General features: G+C 40.1%; 1 protein-coding gene across 1 annotated transcript; it reads right to left on the bottom strand.

Annotated features, from left to right (window-relative positions):
- Positions 1 to 636: 636 nt before the first annotated feature.
- On the bottom strand, positions 637 to 21183 carry btaf1 (BTAF1 RNA polymerase II, B-TFIID transcription factor-associated). The gene is made up of 38 exons (XM_026354765.1): positions 20746 to 21183; positions 19472 to 19595; positions 19083 to 19197; positions 18199 to 18342; positions 16527 to 16726; positions 15575 to 15708; positions 15203 to 15332; positions 15053 to 15121; positions 14651 to 14740; positions 14472 to 14567; positions 12708 to 12884; positions 12316 to 12456; positions 12076 to 12200; positions 11826 to 11946; positions 11631 to 11735; positions 11272 to 11421; positions 10361 to 10503; positions 9996 to 10170; positions 9677 to 9880; positions 8659 to 9079; positions 8372 to 8556; positions 8137 to 8293; positions 7490 to 7599; positions 7077 to 7278; positions 6773 to 6921; positions 6484 to 6636; positions 5818 to 5939; positions 5196 to 5363; positions 5015 to 5092; positions 4790 to 4919; positions 4550 to 4691; positions 4265 to 4395; positions 4010 to 4132; positions 3120 to 3272; positions 2773 to 2984; positions 2487 to 2646; positions 2076 to 2246; positions 637 to 1921 (listed from the first exon to the last, which is right to left on the bottom strand). The coding sequence occupies exons 1-38, from the start codon at positions 20757 to 20759 to the stop codon at positions 1772 to 1774; spliced, it is 5574 nt and encodes a 1857-aa protein (XP_026210550.1). The 5' UTR covers positions 20760 to 21183; the 3' UTR covers positions 637 to 1771.
- Positions 21184 to 22946: the final 1763 nt, after the last annotated feature.

The raw sequence follows: 22946 nt of genomic DNA, 5'->3' as shown, positions 1-22946 counted from the left end.
ACATTACATACAAAGTACTCATTTGAATCTTGAACCTTTCAATGTGTTTAAAGTGCTCCACTAAGTAATCTCATTTGAATTGAAGTGGTTTTTAAGCTTTTCAAGAACATGAAAACTAGATTTTCTTTCGAGTGAAACATGTTCAGTGAACTAAAACTAAAACTGCTTAAATTAAGTCAATAAAATTCACACATAGATTTAAGATGAATATTTCAAACTAGTTTTCATTATCTATAACGACATTTAGAAATGTTAAAAATCATTAAGTATTCAGAGGTTTCTTTGCTTCCATGAAATTCCCACGTTAAAGATTTTAAAGTTCTGTCTTGAACTTGGAACCGGAAGCAGACAAAGTCACCATAACGTCCACACAGAAGCTTTAATGTGTCACATGTGGGACTCAGCTCTAAGAACAACTTAGTCAAAAACACCTTAAAGTTTTCAGAAATGAAAGAATCTGCTGCAGCATCTTGACCCTTTTATATGTTTGTAAACGACAGTAAATGGTGCTTATGCACTTGTTCCAAAAACGAACTAATGTGACCATGGCTGAGTAGTTTTATAGTTCTTGGATGTGCAATCACACCATCTACTGGCCATTACTGTTAATGTGTAAAGGGGAAAAATATGCCTCAGTCAAAGGGCTGTAGAATTTATTACAATTCCACGATCATAAACAAAAAGCAGCAATTACAGAAATATGTACAAGTCTATTATTCTTTTAAAATATCTGTGACAAGTTTCAGGTACCAGTTTCAGCTTGGCCCCATGTTCAGTCTCTGTAACACTGCTTCAAGTACAGTGCTTTTCCCAGGTCAGGTTTTTACACCACGTTTGGAGGAGCTGGGCAAAACAGATCATTTTGTCCACCTCTTGATAGCGATAGGTCATGTGAAAAGACTCTCCTGAGGTGAGCTGAAATTAATGCCATCTGGTGGATGGGAGTCCTCTTATTGAGCCCAAACAGCTGCAGAGCTCACCAGTGACCAGTGCGCTGTAAGAAAGAAAGAAAAAAAAAAAAAGCCAGAACACTGATGGCATCCTGTGGTTTCTGCAGCGAGCTCCTCTCCCTCGCCCTGTTTCCCTTTGTCATACAAAAACATGTTTGTATCCATCAGTCAGAGAGGTGGTGACAGGTGTGGCTGCTTAAGACTGTTTAATGGGTGGGAGCAGGTGGTGGGGGTGGGGCAGTTATAGGGAGGGAGGTACAACTGGGTAACGGTGTCTAAAGCAGTTAACACTGAATACTCTGGCAATGCAGTGCAGGAGGAAAGTAGTAGGCTTTCAAAGTAGCACCTGGTGCTAGTACAAAGGACATTATTACTATGATAAACATAATGCTTGAGAGCGTGGAGCAACTCACTGTACCCAGTGCTGAGGCTGCTGTTCACTAAGGCAGATGATAGAAATTGACACCAACATGAGATGTCATCTTTCCATTAAATCCTGTTAGGACTCGTTAAAAACCTGGGTGGAATAATGGGATGTCCAGCAATGTTCAGAAACAGAAGAAGAAACCATGTGGTACATCACTGCGCTTGATTCAGAAGTAGTAAAATACACATTTACTTCTTATTGTGGCTGTGTTTTTAGTTATTGCTTTGGGGCGTATAATGTAACTATTCACCATCAGTGACTCCTTCTTGTGATCGTATCAAGTGGTGGGAGACGGGCTTCAGGGTGAGCCAGGTAATCGCAGCAGTAGGTCTCCCCCAGCTCTGACCAGGTCCTGCTTGGCCAGAATACAGAGGTTGTGTGAGGTTAAACCCTGTCACTGCAGGGAATGCATAAAGCTGTCCAGGTTGTACTCCGTGTCATACTGCTGCTGGTCCCATAGCTCTCCTAGATTGTCCAGCACTGACTTCATGGAGGCTTTCCCTGAGGTTGACTGTGAATGTTCGCCCTTCTCACCCTTCTCATCCTGGGAAACACATTTAAACACAGCAAAGTTCAGCCAAACGTGGTGTATGGTGGGGGTATGCAGCAACACAAATGGTACTATTCAGTTACAGTTAACATCCTAGAGTTCCAACCCTATTCAGTGCCATTTAGCCCTGCACACTTGGAGGTCTCACCTTGTCGAGAGTGAAGAGGTTGAGGAGCTGGTCGGTGCCCATGCTTTGCAGGCTCGAGTTCTCTTGGCTGATGACAGTGTTGGCTATGCTCATCTTGAATTTCTGCAGTCCCATGATCTTCTCCTCCAGCGTGCCTCGTGTGATCAGCCTGTACACGTTCACCACCCGTTTCTGCACAAAGTAAAACACAATGAGAAGTGTAATATATTACGTGTGTAACGGTATTCCCCCCTGACGAATGAATCTGGTTCATTTAAAACCAAATTAAGTTGCTGGATCACTGGTTTCAGACAACAGCAGCACTGTCACACAACCCATGGTTGTTCAAAGGCTGCATTTAATAATGCAACAAGTCACCTACTCCGTTACACTGTACATGTGCTGTATGTTGTGTGTATCCAACAACAGTACCTGTCCTATCCTATGGGCACGATCCATGGCCTGCAGGTCCCTCATGGGATTCCAGTCATGTTCCACAAACACCACAGTGTCTGCACCAGTCAGGTTCAGTCCCAGACCACCAACATGGGTGGTCAGCAGCAGTACGTCAATGGATGGGTCATTGTTAAACCTGGATTGCAAAAGGAAGCAAGCCCAGAAAAAGAGTTCAACTTCAGTTTCAGATCACATTCACAATATCAGACAGCATCAAGCAGAGTTTGGAACCGAACAGGGTGATAAGAAGTGACTAAAGTACCTGGAGACGATGGAGTGACGCAGGCCAGCCTGCACGCTGCCATCGAGCCTCAGGTAGGTGACCGTAGGCAGTTTGGGTTTCAGCAGGTCGTGCTCCACAATGTCCAGCATACTCTTTAGCTGACAGAAAATGAGCACACGATGCTGGGCCACCACTGCCTCAGTGCCCCCCTCTGATCCTCCACCACCACCCAGACCACAGTCCAACAGTAACTGGAGAGAACAAAGCATGTGAGAACTACAGAATGAGTCAGAGTTACCATTGTACTGGCAAGTTCTAAGAAAGGATAAGGACATTTTTCAAAAGGAAAAAACAACAACTTAACAGTTGACGACCCAGCACAGTACCTGTTTGAGAGCAGAGAGTTTGGGTGCGTGCTGGATGTCGCGCAGGCTGGAGTTCTGACCTGCCAGCTGCTCAGTGATGCGTTTGTATTCTGGATGCTGCGAAGTCAAGACCAAACTTGGATGGTTGCACAGCTTCCGCAGGTACTGCAGGGCCTGATGTAATGCAGAAATTAAAGGTAAATACTGCTGCATGTTCAAAATAATTAGGCGTTATAGTTGATTCACAGCTCTCTTTAAACAAAAAAAAAAGCCAAACAGAGATAGAAATTAGTCTAGAAAGCAGAGAATATGGAAAAATGTAACTTTGCTAACACCACTTGATTTGCTGGTCCCACGTGTTAAAACAACTTTAATGCCTATTGAAGTAACATACAAGCAAGTTTTACAAGTTCTAGCTAAGAAATCTGATCACTATCACCACTTACCAGAATGTGAACCTAATGACATACACTACTTTTGACAAATGAGCTCCACCACACAACTTCAGAAATGTTTGAGCTGTCGTGGCGCTTGCGACAGAGCTCACTGAGTGTCACTACTGCTATTCAGTGAAGCCTCAGTGTAGCGATTCATGTACTTGTATTAAATTAAGTTCCCAAATGTATTTTACTTCAATAATATTGTTAGTTATGTTATATGGATTTTATTTTATACTCAATTGTATTTTATATCTGTGGAGGATATTTTGCTTTTAAAAAGAATTCTCTGACACGCCAGTTGTGTTAAGAAGTAGTTTTTTCAGTGAGGGGAATGCTTTCAATGTGTTTGTTTCAGCTCAAAGATACAATCGCTGAATGTAAATAGAAACTGTTTATACTGAAACATCTCGAGGTATCTTTAAATCTTGTTGCCACTAAGAGATACAAATCTAGGAAAAAGAAAATCTGTACCTGGAAGACATGACCTGTAGCCTTCAGTTTAGGCTTTTCCTCTTCTTCTGTAGAGGCTGTGGAGATGCTGTCCTCCACACTGGCCTTGGCTCGAGACTTTGCAAAGTCTTCATATAACTGAACCTGCAGGTAACAAAAAAGTGCATCAGGTTGTTACACTGAAGTATGCGTAGAAAACAGTCAACCTCCAAGGTAATGATTATGGCTAAGACAAGATGTTAATCTTTTCTTTATGCCCACTACGCAGCTATGTACCTGCAGAGGACTCAGGTTGCAGTAATAGTCCTGAATTATTTTAGGAGGAAGGTCCTGGAGGACATCCTCCTTCATTCTCCGCAGAAGGAAGGGCAACACCTGTCGATGTAGGGCCTCCATTGCCAGGACACCTGGAAGCAGAAATCAATATTAACCTCTGTCAATACACCAATCCTAATAAGAACTGAAGACGAATTGTGGTGTTAGAAAAGATAATAACTCAGACAGAAATAAAACTATTCAGCCAGTGTAGTGTTTTGATAAGGACCAACAAAGCTGACACACCTGCCTCCTGTTCCCGAGAGGAACTTTTGGCATCTCGACTGGCCAGGATTGGTTTACCATAACGAGCAGCAAACTGGCGTTCTGTTCCGAGGAAGCCCGGCATGAGGAAGTCAAACAATGACCAGAGCTCCAGGACATTGTTCTGGGCACAGACAAGAATGAACATGTTCATGCTCCAACTAACAGACACAAAACAGAAGAATTTAAGAAGCCAATTTGCGATCTAAGATAGCACCTCACCTGAATGGGCGTTCCTGACAAGATGACTCGGAAGTTGGCTGCCAACTGTTTAATGGCTTTGGACAGTTTTGTTTTCCCATTCTTGATGACGTGACCCTCATCGAGGATACAGTAATTAAATTTTATATTCCTGAAACATTAGTGGAAAGTAAATAATTTTTTTAACGGGTGCATTTGTGAAAACCCAAAATGTAGTATTATTATTATTCTAGGAATAGTACTCACCTAAAAAAGTCAATGTCATTTCGTACAACATCGTAGGAGGCTACTATAAGATTGTGTTTTTTCACTTGGTGTTGCAACCTAAAAAAGCAGACACTCATTTAGTTTGAGTGCTATTAAGAGAATGTAATACTGTTAGCTTTAAACAACAGTTTCAACGGGAATACTTTAGTCTAGTCCTTACCGCATTCGTTCTGTAGGAGGCCCAGTGTAGTGCAGCGGGTTGAGGTACTCTTTGGTGCAGAATTTGCTCACTTCATCCACCCAGTGGCCAGTCAGTGTGGGAGGACACACCACCAGAGAGGGCAGTGGGCTGCAGTCTGCAGCTTTAGTCTTGGCATATTCTTGTACCCTGCATAGACAACACAGAGAACACATTTTCATATTCACAGTGTTTTTCATTGCAAAAGGAAGCTTTACTTATACAGATAAAACCTAGCTTTATTTTTTTATGTTTGGCACAGGATTAATGTCTTATTTTGACAGGAGTACAGTCTCATGCAGCGATATAGATTCTGCCTGCATTGCCAAGTCTTAATTATATTCAATTATATCCTTTGTGTGAGGAATACATTTAATAAAGTGGTGGTGGTAATACTAGTATATTAACATGACATTACAAATGTGAATGTTCTCAACAAGATATTCATAGCTGGCCCTGGAATACACAGTCATGCAAGAGATGTTGCATCTGAATGGTACAATACATCATGTACAGATAACAGGAGCTGAGTCAGTGTGCTGACGCTGTACAGCTGAAAGTCAAACAATGTAATAACAGTAATAGTGCAGTTTGGACTGTGTACCTGAGGTAGTGATCTCCTGCCAAAATGCAAATGGACTGCAGTGTCTTGCCGAGACCCATGTCGTCACACAGGATACCGTGCAGCTTGTATTTGTTCAGGAAGGACAGCCAGTTCACACCATCCTGCAACATGAGACAGACCAAAACTGAAACTATAAACACAAAGTCCTGCTTGTTAAAACAGACATAAAAACTTGCCTATTCATTGAAGCTGTAGTTGGTTTCAGAAGGACGTTTCATCAGTGTTAGTTAAGGTTGAGGAGTTGTGGATTTGCACCAGTGTGTTAATCAACAGTAGTAACAATGGTAGCACCTCCTAAATGGAATTTCTTCACTGCTCCATTAAAGAGATAGATGGTAGTGCTCAGCAGAGCTGTAGCAAACATTTTTTAAAAGAACTGGCACATCTCCCCATCTCCATTTAACCGCTTTAAATTTAATCTGTCAGAAAAACCCATTTGTTTTCAGCATCCCTGTCTGCATCACCAGTCTTCAGCATTTAAAACAAAACCTCTTTCCTAGATCTGACAGAAAAATGATCTGACTGGAGTTGAAGAGGCAGTTCAGGCATAAATCAGTGATGTGTTCCAGGAGTTGTTTAACTTTAAGAACAAAGAGTGGCCGTCCTTCATCTGCTGCCTTAGAAACACTAAAAACTGACACGCACCTGCTGGTACTTCCTGAGCTCAGCCTTAATGGGCACAGGGATCTTGTAGTTCTCCAACTTTCTGCCATCTAGCAGTTGCTCTAGGAAGTGACGTTCTCTAGCTTTCTGGCGGATCAGCTCAGTGGACATGGCTGGAGGGTCTGGTATGCCTGCCTGGTAGACGTGAGCAAAACAATATTACCTTCTGAAGCAAGACACATTATGTGTGTGTCACATATTATGATGTCAGCCCATTGGCAAGTGACTGGTCTTAAAACAGCACTGTAGCATTTTGTTTGAGCACTCCTACCTCTAGTGGCAGCAAACGGATAAGTGTAGCAAAGCACTGTGTAGCCATGAAACGAATGCTATCACTAGGGTCGCTCATACGGCCCAGGACAGGTACAACCAGCAGCACAATGTAGGGTACAATGTCCACATCCAACTGCTCCATGACACCTGGATGGATGTTGGTCAAGGACAGTACTGTGCAGAAATAACAGCAACAACTACGAAGCCACACCGTCTTCACCCTAACAGTTAGAACAATATGCTCTTTAGTTATTAGTATTGGAGAAAGAAACTGTTATGAAATGACGCTGTGTCAAGGATACAGGCCAAAGCCTCAATGGCGCCCTCCTGTTTGGTGCAGTCATCAATAGCGGCTAGCCAGGGTAGTACACACTCCAGAAAACTGTTCATGGTCTCCAGCATGGCTATCTTACTGAGCACACCCACACAGCGTGCTGCCATGTGACGTACTGCTGTGTATGGATGCTGCAGGCAGGTGAACAGATGGGGTAGGTGCTCCAGTAGCTAGAAGGATACAGCCCAGGGAGAGAATACATTTAATAAAGGTTCACTCAATACTTGACTTTGCTTTCCAGTAGTTGTTGTTCTTATTGGTTTCTCCTTTGGGAATCCCCATTACCATCCCAAATGCTGCTTATCTACACTTTTCAATAAACTTTTAGATTCTCTGAAAGACTTAAAGTGCGATAGAGCAGTTTTGGTAAAACAATCCTACCAAAGGCTTGAGTTCAGAGGCCATGGCCCCAGCCATGACTTCCAGAACTTGCAGAGAATTGACCAGTTCCTGGGCTGCAGCGTCTCCTCTCTCCAGCTGGGCCTGCCTATCTAGAGCACACAACAGACGCACTGATTCAGTAAGATACATTTGCTCAGAGTGATGCCATGTAGTCTAAAATTTAAGCTTTTGGGCAGTTAGAATTTTTAGCTCTTCAGATCCTGTGCTTTAACATATTATATACAGGTTCTGTATGTCTGTCAAAATGAAAATGATAAAAAAGCTACTACTATCTCGTGTCAAACATGGTGGTGGAAAACATACTGTCTCATGATGTCTATGGCAGCAATAAAATACTGAATGATGATTTTGTGCGTGCTTTATCTCCTTATACACACTCCAATTCGGGGTGCCCTAATGGCTGAAGGGCTACAGCGAATGCCACATAAACACCCCGATTTAAGTCCAGCTGAGGACATTTGCTGCATTTCAAACCCCCTTCTCTTCTCTCATGTTTCATGTCTGCTTCTCCACTACTTTATGTCTATACCTAATAAATACAGTTAGCTGTATTCATTCAGTATTAATAGCGTAATAAAGTGTAAGAAGCTCCTCTTTCTAGATTTCAATCTGATGAATTCACATACCAATGCTATGATTTTCAGTTACCACCGCCCTCAGCGGTCCCACTGTGTTCTCCCAGAGGTATGGCAGAGACTTAGTGAGCTCAGCTCCAAAGTGCCTGGCAACCGTTGTTAGGGAGAATTCTGCCCCTCTTCTTTGAATAAGAAATGGTTTCTTGCTCTAAAAGGAACAAAACATAGGAAGATAAACACAACCAATACTTTAAAGAGGAAAACGTACTTTAGTAACTCTCTGTACCTCATCGCTGTCAGTACTGATGGTGCTGCCAGGAGGAAGCTCTGTTGCAGGGGTCTTTGGCGCTTTAGGGGTCGGACCTCTCTTGCTTGTGATAGCAAATGCTGCCCTTTGGTGACGGTAAAGGATGATGATGCCACGGGTTTTGCTGACCATGTGATGCAGGCCATCCTTCTCTAAACCACAACCTGACAGCAGAATAAATAAGAAGAACAAAGCATGGTTGCCGCAGGGCTGCTGTAATACTTTTACAAAATACTAGAAGATGCCCACTTTACGATGGCTATTACCTTTGGCATTTTCCTGAGTAGGGGGTACAGGACATGCGGACGAGGGTGTGGCTGAAGAGTCCACACAGGCAGAGGCACAGAGATTTTTTATGATCTTCGGATTCGGGCATGGCGAGCGTCCAGCACACTGCTGCAACAGCTTGGCTACAAAAGAAGCAGCATAACTCTGAATCAGGGTGTTCTCTTCTCTCTTGATGGCCTCCATCAGAGGTCTGACCAGTGGGTTAAGCTTGTCAGGAAGCCCTTGCAGGTTAATTACTGCACAAGCTGTGAACATGTGGACACGCAGATGCAGCTGCTGCCATTCTGTGCTGGTCTCCATCACTGTTGCCTGAGCCTGCTGTCGTTTACTGTCCAGTGCCTGCCACTGTTTAGACTTAACATTCAGACCTGCTGTTGACTCTGTGAAGATGGTGGTTACCTGAGAAACAAGTGAGAGGAGAAAGTAAGTGACCTGAATGGGAGCAATCTGTTACAGAGCACCATTTCCATTAACCTTAGAAGCCAAGTTTTAACTGGGTACCGCATCTTTAATAACAAAGCTGTCAGTTCAGCAAGTAAAGACCTGCACAGAAAACAAATTGGTTGGACAATATGTTGTCGTAATAGCAGTTAAACACCATGACAACTTAACGAATACATAATATAATGATAATAAAGATGAGATGAATTCCTAAGTGTATCAAATAATTCTTCAGCATAATTTGAGAATATACATCAGCTGTAACTCTGAAGAAGTTGGGTGAACCAGTCACATACTTTTTCTACTACCACTGAGATTTTTATGGTTGTTCTCAAAGACATGAAAGATCAAAATGTTTTTAGGCACATTATATTTGTTAATACTCTTGACTTAGATAAAGATCAGATCACATTTTATGAATAATGCAGAAAACTATGAAACTCCAAATGAACTACGAAATTCCAAAAGGTTGACATACTTTTTCTTGCCACTGTAGTTCCTTTTCATTTAAGGATTTGAATGACTTCAAGTTAATGCATATGTGGGTGGGCTTACCAGTTCATTGGCTTGGTCAATGGTGAAAACGCTACAATTGAGACGGTCTTGTAGGTCGATGTGGGCATCAGCTAACAGTGCAATCAGCTGTTTGCACTCATTCTGCATGCGAGTGAAGGGAATGGCAATCTCATCATAGTACAGCTGCTCAGACAGAATAGCCAGAAGTCGAGGCTGCACCATGGATGACACCACCTGGCAATCCTAAAACAAAATGATTTGAAAGCTAAACAGAGGTGTTTGGTCTCTAAATGCCATTATGCTCATAACAGGAAACTAAAAAGTTATTCCACAATAAAACTCTGTTCAAGCTTTTCACCTCCTGCAATGCAGCCCACTCGCACAGTACCAGGGCCACAGCTATGCGCTGCAGGGCAGATTTGGAGTTGAGGTGGAAGAGCAACAGCTGACCCAAAGATTCAGCAGGTCTGATCTCTTGAGATGGAGCATTGAGTTGAGGGTCACAGATACACCTACACAGAGCCCCCAGCAATCTGGATTACAGACACAGTAAAAGAGAGCAGGGAAGTAGTCAGAACTGATAGGATCATTAAAAAACAGCAGTATTTATCTGGCAATGGCACACCATTCAGATAACTTGACAACTTAAGCTTCATTTCTTGAGAGAGCTAATTTTTCCTTAAAGATTAGAAAAGATAACTTTAATCAACAGTCACAACTTACTTGGCAGCCATGAGGCGAGCACGAACCACCACATAGTCTCTTGTGACTGGGTCATCTGTCACCGTCTCTGCCCCTGCAATATACTCTTGGACAATTTCCTTCACCTGATTGGTCCCTTGACGTGCCTTTGTGCCAGCTTTATCCTGTTATGTCAATACATTAACCTTAATTAATACAGTTAAATCAACTATTAAAAAAGAAAAATGAAGAGACAATAAGCAGGGTGTTGACATAACTAAAATAAAATGCATACTTTTTGGCACTTTTTAAAATAGCAATTTAATCCATATTAAATGAAGTTCATACAAATAAAGAAAAGCTTCTCTTGTTGCTAATGTACATTCATTTTATCACACACACACACACACACACACACACTTTATTATGCAAACTTAATTAAGCTGGTGTGAATGTAGCTTCTCAGTTGTTCATGTCCTAAGATTCTTCGGTTACCTTCAAGCTGTCCGATTTTTGAAACAACAAAACCTTTTACCATCCTGACTAGCAATTCCACCGAAATTCTAAAACACAATATACTATTGCATGTTTTTGGTATCTTACGTACCATATAAAAAAAATAAAATTAAAAAATTAAAAAAAAAAAAACTATCATGTTTTCAAGATTTGGTATCAACTTCTACCAAGTACCTCATACCATTGAAGACCGGTATATTTTTATGTTATGTCAAATGTTTAGCATGATATGTAACATGCTTGAATATATACACATTTGGAAGAAAAAAAGAAAAGAAAAACATTATTATTTTTTTTATTTTTTTTTTAATCTTAAGCATTAAATATTATTCATTTCACTGGCCAAACGTCCTACCAACTGGTATTTAAGGATACCCGGCCAGCACTAAAATATAATTCTCCAACAGTCCAATTTAGTTATGAATAAGGTGCACAACCTTGGAGCGGGCCTTTACTTCCAGAAGCATGTTCAGGTCTATGGGAATGTGTGAGGCCTGCATCATGAGACAGAGCCAGGCGCCCATCCATGGACAACTGGCTGCTACTACATACTGCTGTGGGGCCTGGGTCAGCAGTTCCATCCACACCTGGACACATGGTTACACAACAACAAATCAAGGCAAATCCAAAATATCATTCATACACAAGAAATAAAAAATGAGATTTATCAAAGTAGAAATATAAATAACTAATAGAAATTTAAGAACTAGCAGAAATTTCTGTTTCATTTTGCTTTCTCTCCCTCCCCTAGCAATCAGACTTTAGCCTAACTTAGGAATTTTATCATGGACCAAACCTTTTGGATCAGTTCAAGGATTTCCTCATTACTCTCCAGTATGCAGGACTGGAAGATGTGTCGCAGCATATCTTGTAAGATAGGATTGATCCATATTGCACAGCTCTGAGGAACACAAAACACCACAGAAATCCTGTAAGTAGAAAAATTGAGTGGTAATTACATGAATATCCAACTGCTCTTAGAGAGATTTACCTGGTCAGCTTTAGATAGCAGAGTGAAAAGCGTTTCCAGTGCTGCACGTCTCACAGACGATATGGTGTGTCTCAAGAAAGGCCAAACCCGTGGTACTAGGACTGTTAGAGACTGCTGCATGCTGAATTGGACACACACAAAAAAAAAAGTCTTCAAGCGTCTTACAACACAACATTATCAAGTTGGTCATAATGTAGTCAATACTATCGTTGTAAGAAGTAGTGTGGATTTCATGGCTTTCATGACTGACCTGCACTGTCGGACCTGTGGATAGGTTAACAGTGAAGACAGCAATGTCATGATACTGTTGGTGGAAGCAGTAAGGTCGTCCAAGTCCAAAAGTGCATCCCATAGTGTGTTCACTATGAAGGGCACCTGAGGGACAAAATGTCACAGCTAAATTTAGAATAAGGACAATATGAAACCAACTACAGGTTGGCACATCAACAAAGAATATTCAATGAGGCAAACGCAGTTTTTTCTCTCTGACCTTACTGGGCAGTAATTGTACTAAACCCTCCACAACAGGGATGAGAGATGCAGCTGCCACGGCTCTGACATCATCATCTAGATCCTGTAGGCCTACAGTGATGGAAGGGAGAACCCGAGGCAGTAAAACAGAGATCAAGTCCTGAAAGACAGACAAGAGACTGATGTATGTGTATATGCACGAGACTGAGAATGACAATAGCTGTATCGCTGTGAAGTTAGAAAGACTGGTCTCCAGTGAAATCGATCTAGTACAAGCATATATGTCTCATCCTTTCCCTCATCCTCAACCCACATATTCATATGCATGACCATATGGCACATGGATCATTTCATTGTATAACCCTGGTATATTTATTTATCAGCTCATCATATACACAGAACAGGTGGTACCTGTCGGACAGCCAGAGCATATTTAATCCCCAGCAGTCCTCCATGACGGACCTCCCACTGGTCCTCTTTAAGCAGTTTTAGCAGCACGTCTACTGTCATGGAAACACCAGTTTCATTCATGTGGCGAAGGGCCACGCCAAGTGTCTGAGCACATGTCTCCCTGACAGGAGCTACTACCTGAAAAAGAAAGAAGCATACAATGTAGAATGAACATAACATGGGTTTTATTTAAAAAAAAAGAAAAAGAAAAAGGGAAGAGTTGGATGACAACAACAAGTTTGTTGGCTAGACTCACCCGCCAGTTAATATCTCCCTGACAGCAGTCAAATAGGACAGCCAAATCACCATTTCTGTTACGCTTAATGCATCCTTTTTATTCCAAAGTGAGATGTGAAGCCGCTTAAATCTGTCATTTTTGACCTAACTTACTGGCAATATGTCTTGGTATTACATGTGTGATATCACTGCGTCTCGGTTTTTTTTCCTCTTGTAAGACATGGCTCTGGAAAGTGGACACTATCAGGTCTGTATCAAACTGGTAATTGTAGGGAAACCACAGACACTTGGGTCTGGTACTAAAGTCTTGGATAAGTCTAAAGGATAATACTGTTCCACATACTATTGCTTCAGATAGCAAAAAAAGATGAATGGTATTACGTGTCTTTGTAGAAACATTCTCATGACAGTTTGCAGAGAAAGCCACTTCTTGGTTGGATTTTAATTAGCCAGACTCTTTCCACACCATCAAATTTCTCTGACCCTTCTTTTCAACACTGTTTTTGTCTTCTGAGCCTTGTGCTGTGTCCAAACTATTCTGCGCATTTTCAAGAACTAATCAAGTAGACTATTGCTACAATTTGTTTATTATATTGCAATATCACCTTTACACCAATCATGCAGCCCTAATGTAAAAAACATTTTTGGTGTCTTTGCACTTGATATCTACACTCCTAACCACCATGGGGCACTGTTTCTTTATAGAAAATGTGGCTAATTCAATTTTGAGTTTTTTTAAGTTTATGTGATTAGCACTAAGCGTACTGCTAGTAGCTGAAGAAGCAAACAGTTTTTGACAGTATACGGTATGGTACACTTCATGCAGAACAGAAGATACATAGGACACAAGTGTTTTTTGTTTAGCGGTTTGCTTAGATTCCTGCTTCTTAATGTGCCCCAAATCATTAGTATAACAAGTAAGAAACCCGCAATGCTGAACTTAATTTTGTTGCATAATTAATGGGAGTTGCTTAATATGGGCAAACAGGACATCACTGTAACACATTTAAACTAGTTCATGCGAGCAACACCATAGCACCTATTTTGGCGCAGCAACTAGTCAACACTTAATATATATATAAAAAGTAGTTCATACACAATGTGTTTATCTTAACAAACTGACATTTTTTCCTGTCACTATGTTCTGAAGTGTTGCTTCAGCAATGAAGAGGAAAAAACAAAAACACTAAACTACTTCATTCTACAAATATGATTCATGTTACATACTGAGACTTGACAGTGGTATATATCGAATTAGGAAGCATGAGTACCAACAACCACTGTCTTAAAGAATATAGAATAGCATGTGCTATAATAATATCACTGAGGTGAAACAATGAAAATTACCACAAGGCCAATTATACATTTCCTTTGTTACATGTCCTCACCTTTACTACACTGCATGTTTCATATACAGTATGTGTCTCTGTAATAAAAGCATTCAGTTATTTCTTCATGCTCTTCATTTGATCAGCAAAAATAACCTACCTCATCAGACACAAAGTCCCCAAAGCGGTCTAGAGCAAAGACACAGAGTAACCTGATAACCAGGTCCTCTATCCACTCCTGATGCTGTCGCAACATCTAAGACAACACATCAGACACTTAGTATCATGTTAGATTCTCAATGAAATGTTTAAAACCATGCAGATTTAAATGGGATATACCTGTTCCGCAGTACATCCCACCATCTTCCCACCCCCAGCTCCATGAGACTTTAGGATTTCTCTGAGACCTGTGCCTGCGCCATGACGAACCTGTTAACAACCACATACACTTCTGTTACCATTTGGACAAAATGGTTTGAATCAACTTCAAAATGGCTCAATTATGTATGTATATGTATATAAACATGCCATATATACAATAGTACAATTATTTACACCAATTTTGAGAATTAGAATTAACCGTCTATTAAAATCCTCATCATCTAGACATTAGTGACAAGGTCCAATTTTTGAATTTGTATTTTGGATCATAGACCGTACCTTTAACTTTGCCCACATGCTCATGCTCTGTACTGTCAGCTAAAATTAAGCATCACACGATCTGAGAAATATTTTCTTTACCTCCCAGGAAGGATTGAATAGGTCATTGCAAAGCTCTTCACAGAAGCTCTCCAGAGGCCACTCATGTATCTATTGAAAAAGCAATGGGACAGTGGATCAGTTACACCACTTGAACTTCAATAGGTTACTGACTTCTTTTTGGTTCCTTACCTCCTCCAACAGGCCAGAGTTATCTGGAACGTTGTCAATTAAGACTTTATTCTCTGTTGCCGATTGATCAATAACGACATTGGTGGTTTTCCTTCGCTTCTCTTCAGGTTCACCTTCAAAACTGTCATTACTTCAAAAAGAATTTACAAACAAAAAAAGGTCAGGAGATTTTCTAGTTAGAACTAGCCAAATCTCACATGTAAAAAGGTTACGATCTGTGATGGATGGTGTCAAAGCCTTGACCTATATCTGTATAACATTGTTAAATATTCTGTCTAAGGATTTCTGTGTGAGAGCCTTTTAAGAGATGAGGAGAAAAATATATATAATTGTAAAACTTGCCAACATAACAGACAGTTTGCATAATCTTACCTCTTTTCATTTGAATCGACTTCTCTGGATCTTTGCTTTGCCACTAACTTGGCCATCCTTTTAGCCTTATTCTTCTGACGATTGCTCATGCCTGGTCTGAACTCTGAGTCAATCAATTCAGCGGCCTGGATGGCCTGAAAATAAAGTGGCATTTATTAAACAAAGTGAAACATTACTAAACACGCAAAGACACACGCAGGAATTTAGAACAGATTACTGTATGAATCATTTAACAAATTAATGCCTAGTTTAAAAGATTATGAATCTCTAAGTGGTGTGTAATGTCTCAAGTAAATCTCAAATCAGTCAACAGCTGCTCTTCTAAACCAATATATTTTCCCTGGAGGACTTTCTGCACAGAACATTGTCCTGGATCTAATTACTTACACAACACAGACTTTGAGTGTTATTTGTATAATTTGACACACTACATACAGAGACAGACTGTATCTTATGCGTGACAATACTGAGGGAATAATTTTGTGTGTGCAGACCCTCACAACAGAAAAAGAAACACAGGCTGGAAAATATGAATAATCCAAGAGCATGATTGAAGAAAAAAACTGGAAACACAAAAGCCCCAACAGGGAGAGAAAATAATGATTCACCAAAATACACTGTCAGGCCCGCAATGACACAACCAGTTTTTTCTGCTTTCTGAGCAAATATCCTGTCAGGGCAAGCCTTCTAGTGCAATGTAAAAGGTGTACAATCACAGACACGGTGTAATGTTAGGCAAGAAGAACAACCTGACACTGTGAGATGAGACAAGTCAGACCATGACAACAATTCAACTGCTGACAGAAACTGTGACAGCAGGCCTCACATTTTGGAAACCTTTATTGTTCATCCATGGGTAAAATTTGAAGTCAGATCTTCAGAGGACCAAAGGACAAAAAGAACAGGCTCAAAAGGATCTGACCCAAAACTAAAGGCCTAAAAAAAGACCCACCACATGGTTGCGGGAGGTGGATCCAGCTGCTCCTTTGCTTGTGTGAGCTTTAAGTCCACTGGTCTGGCATGTATAGTCAAGGTCCTCATCATTAAATAGCTCCTCTGTGTCCATGCCAATAGCAGCACCCATGTCCAAGCCTAGTTTCTTCTGGAGAAGCTTCCTTTGGCGAGCAAGACGTTCCTTTGGGTCCATCTCAACTAAGAACAGAGGAACAAAGGAATAAGTGTTTTTTGTGCAATATGCTTAGAAACCTGCCCCATGCTGTGTCTCAAGTCGATGGTGTATCCTGAATTGTAAAACAAATGTGAGCCATTTATTATGAACAAAATAGACCCAATTTTAATAAACACATGTCTACACAATTTCACGCAAGGAACACTATAGCAGCTGTTTGCAAGCAGCACCTAATATATGAAGACACTTTCACATAGTGTCTACTCAGCTTAGAGTAGACACTCACAGCAACTCTTGAGGAAGTCACACCTTACACGTGGGATGTTGTACAGCAAGTGTTTCACTAATAGATGTAACACAAATGTAAGACAGGGGCAATTCAGAAGTCAGAGGAGTAAGAGAAAAACTAGCACTGATAAATGGAGGAAGACTCCGTTGTCAACTAGAGTGTCACCTTGGAGCTAGAGGCAGCTTGGAGGAAAACATGATTTGTGCTGAGACAACAAATAAATATAGGAACAGCTATCATAAATAGGTTGAAAGTCACAAAGAACATGCTAAATTTAGTAAACTCTAACAGAAAAGGGACCTTGAATGAGACATGCAAACAGATCACAGAGAACAACAGACATAGCAGCAGAATGCAGAAGACAAACTGACGAGATGTTCACATTCAAATGGCAATCAAAAGATAAGAATGAGCACCCTTTCCTATTCAAAGTACATTCAAATTCAGGGCCAGGAAGTCTACCTGAGTTTGCCATATTAATTTCAGAAACAACCTATGATTTGGAGTGATGTTCCAGTAGTCCATTTGATTACCATATTTCACAACATCAAAGCTACAATATGTAATTTAAGCTATGGGACATGTAATGACAATTTGTTTCCTCAAGCCAAAACTAATAGTAGTGGTTGATAATCTGGCTGATCTTTGGCTTTTTTAATTGATCAACATTGGCTGATGTTTTTGCTTACACCGGAAAATTAATAAATAGTGTCACAGATATTGGCAGCCTATACTGGTAGTATCATACATACCTGAGCCTGTAAATTACCATGTCATAATGTGCAAAATTATTTGGGTGCATACTTGTTAATGTATAATGTATAATGTATATAATGTATAATTGTTGTTGTTGATCTGGTGCAATAACAGAAAAACAAACAACAGCAACAAAAACATATTATAAATCCGCCCCCATCTTCTCTAAAGATCGGCATCGGCTCATCCTTATCCATATCGGTCAACCACTAATAGTTTAGAAAGAATGGACTTAAAATGTCTCAATTTGCTAGAAGTCAAACAGAAACAAACAAAAAAATTAAGTGGTTTAAAAAACCAACCAATAACCAATATCACCCTGCACTTATTTCCAAACCTCAAATGAGGAGCACTTTTACTTTCCACAGGCTACACCTGAAGAATACAACAGTGTAATAGTGTGAATGTTACAGCAGGTGAAAAGAAAACAGTAAAAGGAACACTACAGACCACTTTTGTCCTCCTGCAGCTCAAACTCAGCTCCAGCAGATCCCAGCAGAGAGGCTCCATGTTTAAGGAGGCGGGAGATGTCAAAGTGGTAAAAGCTCAACCGGTCACAAGAGGAGTCCTCTGGAGATAAGTCCTCACAAGATTCTACAGGAAACAAACAAAAAAAAGTCTCATACCTGCATGTGTCTTTATAACTACTTAACAAATCTGACCATTCTACACTGATGCTGAGAACTTTGACTACACTTCTTTTCCCTCTAGTTTGCCCTTTCATCCAGACCAAACTGATTTTCTTAAAAGATGATGTGTGCCTTCACTAATGCAGTTTGTTTTTTTATTTGATTTTGAAATATATTATTGATCCTCTGGGGAAATCCAAGTACTGCTCCCATTCAGGTGCTGCTACTTGGGGGCTCAGTGTCTTGTCTAAAGACACTACAAGTAAGAGAAGAGAATTGAACCACTGATCCCGCAGCTTGCAGACAACCTGGTTCACCAAGCTACAGATGCCCACCAACATTAATTTTTATTTTAAAACCTTAATTATACTGAGTCTGAGGTTTTTTTTTTGTGCCTGTGTTTTAGTGGATACAGTGAACTATGATGTATAGCACAGATTTTCTAAATGTACAAGACATACTTAAGAACTAACAGCTGAACGGTAAAACCAGCATGTTTTCTTTAGGTTCACCTTATTACATCTGTCAACTGTACTGTAAAACAGCAAAAACAACTAACAAATAAACTAACGCTCATTTTTTCAAAAAATGTTAATTTTAAGTCCTAAACACTTATTTGTTTAAGACAACAATTCATGCACATCCTAGACACCACCAAAACACAAGCGATTCTACATATTTCAGTAAACAAGTCTTAAAGCTTACCTTCCTTGGGTTTGGGGGATGGATCCCACTCAGGAATATTCTTCACAATGGCTTCAACAGCTTGACCCGCTGCTATACGAGTGTCCCAGTTGGGACTCCTTAGGTAGGTCAAGACCTTTGTAAATGACAAAAAACAGACCAATTTACTACATACATTTAAATAAGCCTACCTGACCTATAAGAGGAGGAACAAGGAAACAAACAAAAATGGTCAAAAGTATATGACAACATTTTACAGTTGCTAAGTAAGAATCATACTCGGCCAATACCTTGTTGTACAGTAATCGGTCACACATTTGACTGCAGTGATAACCAAAAATATTAATGTTGACATGTGCTTCTGGAGGCTTGTGAAACACTGTTAGGACAAGGATATATCAAACACACACCTTTGATAGTAGACTGTTAAGTTCATGTGGGTGGAGTTTGACCACTTCTCCAAGTTGCTGGGCTGCTGCTTTCCTGGTTACTGGTGTTGTTCCAGTGTCAAGTAGGATAAACAAACGGTCAAGTCTAAAGACAGGTTAAAGGAAACAAAACAAGGTCAACAGAAACATCACATATTATGCACATAGCTCAGCATTGAACAAACATCCTGGTTCCTCTTCTCCAATTTTTGCTCTGTTTTGACAGGACCACTCCCAAGAATTAAACCTAATCTGAAAACAAGACTATATTAACTAACTTTTTGTAAAATTACAGTGTGTATAGATTAAATTGAAAAATGCATCACAATTGTCATTATTACTACAACTGCTATCAACACAACACACTTTTTTGCAAAGCTAAAACAATACATATAAATTATTGGCTTTGCACCAAGGTAACCTGTCTAATGATCCTGCTTGTTCATTGAGGTCATTAGCAGTCTATTAATAAAGTGGAGTGGATTACAGACGTATGGAGCCTGACACCATGAACCACTAATACTTAAGTTTGACTACAGATGAGAGCACTTTATTATGCAAAAGCAGACCACTAGTACCACGTGGAATGATCAAAACAACCACAATGCACAACATCAGCTAGTTAGCATAACGTTTAGTAGCTGTATTATATACACAAGTATATAATATAGTGAAATGTTACTGGGGGATATTTAAGATTACGACTCTTAAACACTTCAAAACAGGCAGCAAATTCGCAATTTGACAATTCTGTGTTTTATTTGAACTGAAAACTATTTCACGAACCAATTTATGTGATCAGGCTATAAATATTCAAACCCACGCTAATACTCTGTCTAGATAACCAGTGATGGTAACGTCATCATCAAACCGGCTTTCCTGTCGCTATTTAACCATTACGCCTGCGATAGTGAACCTGTACGTACAGAGCATCAGCAGGACTGTGACACGCTAAAACGGAATATGTATTTTACTGACATATCCCACCTGCAGTTAACATGAGTCCAAACTGAACTATAAACCCTTTTTTTTCGTCCCCGGCTTTCAAACTGAATTAAGTTAGCCAACGCCACACCACAACGTTACACTGTGCTAGGCTGCTGGCTAACGTTAGTCGGCCTTCGCCATGCCATTCTGTGCCAAATTGAAAGCTAACGTTAGCAGGTGTTAGCAAGTTAGCCGGGAAAGCTAAGTGTTAGGGAAAGTCGGAGAGATAAAACGGAGTCACTACAAGCATAACACTGAGCCAATCTTACCTTGATACTGCCATGGTCGATTATTGTATGACCTTTCACGCCCCACATTCAACAGGCCGCCAGTAATTATAGAGTTTTCACTTTCGCTGTGAAATGTTTCCAATGCGGCAGATAACAGTAGATGAAGTCATTAGCTAGTTAGCAGCTAACGCTAGCTAGCTAGCTGAGGCCCAGGCTGTGCTTCTGACCACTCCAACTCTTGTCTACCGAAGAGAGTTTCACCACCAATTCATGGCTTCAAAGTTGTCCGTCTTGTTTCTTCGGTATCTTCTCTCATAAAATATCGCTAAGTACCATACGCATATCAATCTATAGCTCGAGTTACCCTTCAGAACTCCTGGCGCATAAATATTTCAACCTAACAAGATGTAAAGACTTATTTTGTTGCACGTTGAGGGGAACCCAGAAGACTGTTTTTATATGAGGAGCCATCTTGCATTTATTCCTTCCCCCACAGCAGGCGGCGGCTGATTGGCTGGAGGCATCGGGAGAGCCAATCAAAATGCACAATAAAAGAGGAAACGCACGGAAAGAAAAAAGCCGAAAAGCGGTAGTTTACATTTTTTTCTAATTGATGTCAAATAGATTGTTGCACTTTGCGCATCTCTAATTTAATTAAAGCATCCGTTTTAAAAATGTTTCACACTGGTGAAACATCTCGAATGCCGAATGCAATTTACCTGCTATTATATGAATTAGATTCCTATCACTGGGACCCCAATATATCATTATTTGCTTAATTGTTTTAATATTTATTATGATGGCGATGATGCGTTCAGGCGTATTCGCAATAAGCTTTCTGTAATTGCGTTACCTTGTCATTAAACTTGTAATTGATCCCTGAGCTGACCATGGTCCTGAAAAGTCAGAGGTTGACCTTCTCAGCCAAAGGTTGACACTTTACCTTGATGTTGAGATAGCAATACTGAAGAATGGTGCGTTAGCCAACAGCACAAGTGTTATTTAGCAAATGTGCAGTAAAATATGCTCAGTGTTTCTGTTTAGGTGAAATCAAGTACCGTTAACCACCTGAGTCCCAGTATTTGCAAATGAAATCTGTATTCATGGCTCTTGGTACAAATCAAATGCAATTGCACACCAAACACATTTTAAAACTGCATTTTAATAATTTATCATATGATATTTACTTCCCGACCTTTTCTTTATAGCATTACGGGTATGGAATGGAGACTTAACTTGCTCTGCAAAAAGCCTAATTAGAAAAAGTGGCATTCGAAGACATGCAAAACAAAACAGACCCAATGGAGAAATGCATACTTACTAAGCCTAGGAATCTTGATAATCATCAAAACAATATTGGCAGAGATTGTTAATAATATGCACATTGATACAGTATTGTTGTCATGTCAGGTTTAACTGAATGTTGTCTGTGCTATAAGATTAATAATTTTCACGGGACAAAAAGGAACGCTAAAGTGGTGTAGAGCACAAACAGTTTCTTTCCAGAGCAGCTGTTTTTGTAAGTAGTTTTTCCTCCTTGTTGAAAGATTTGGCACACATTAAGACAGAGCAGGAAAATATGGGACGACTTTATGACTTTCTCAGTCTGTCCTCATGATAGTTTATGGCCTTTTTAACTGAGAAACTTTAATATACATTTTTACTATTGTTACCATTTCCACATGGAGGAGACTTTTTCTGCCATAAATGTGATGGCTGAGTATCCACAAGTGCCGTGTGATCTCTATTATTTGAAGCTTTATTCTTTCTCTTGTTGCAATGTGATTTGGAAATTAATTTCTAAACACAATTGCCTTTTTTGCCTGTTCTTAAAGCATTTTTATTGTTGGCAATGCTTGAAAAATGTAGTTTTTAGTTTTGCAAACTATCCAAAAACAATATCTGTTAGCATAATGATAAAGAAAAAAAAAAGAAAATCTGGAGATGTCATTCACACCATGTTACACAGTGGATGAACAACAAAAGAGAACTGGGATGGAAGGTTTCGAGATGGCAGAGTTGCATTTAATATCTTGTGCACTTCAGTGTGAAACCATAAAGCAGCTGCGGAGAATTTGAAAAGATTTTATCACATAATGAGCATCCTGTCTGTTTGCTGAATTTTGGTTATGAAACATTGTTATGCAATATCTAAAATAAGCGCAGGGCAGTGCAGGTTGGAGTACAATGTGTGTGCTCACATTTAGATTACAGTAAATCCTGTTTTATCTCTCCAGGGC

This window comes from Anabas testudineus, chromosome 15 (genome assembly GCF_900324465.2).
Source record: "Anabas testudineus chromosome 15, fAnaTes1.2, whole genome shotgun sequence".
In the NCBI taxonomy this organism is placed as follows: domain Eukaryota; kingdom Metazoa; phylum Chordata; class Actinopteri; order Anabantiformes; family Anabantidae; genus Anabas; species Anabas testudineus.
The sequence above is the reverse complement of the archived record's forward strand: the minus strand, read 5'-3'. Positions and strand labels throughout refer to the sequence as shown.

Excerpts from the sequence above, each read along its gene's own strand:
- btaf1 (XM_026354765.1), bottom strand. Across the intron at positions 12,885-14,471 it reads GGGACTTTGTGTCTGATGAG|GTAGTAGCTCCTGTCAGGGA; the intron begins GTAGGTTATTTT and ends TTTCTTTTTCAG. Across the intron at positions 3,273-4,009 it reads CTACAGGTCATGTCTTCCAG|GCCCTGCAGTACCTGCGGAA; the intron begins GTACAGATTTTC and ends GCATTACATCAG.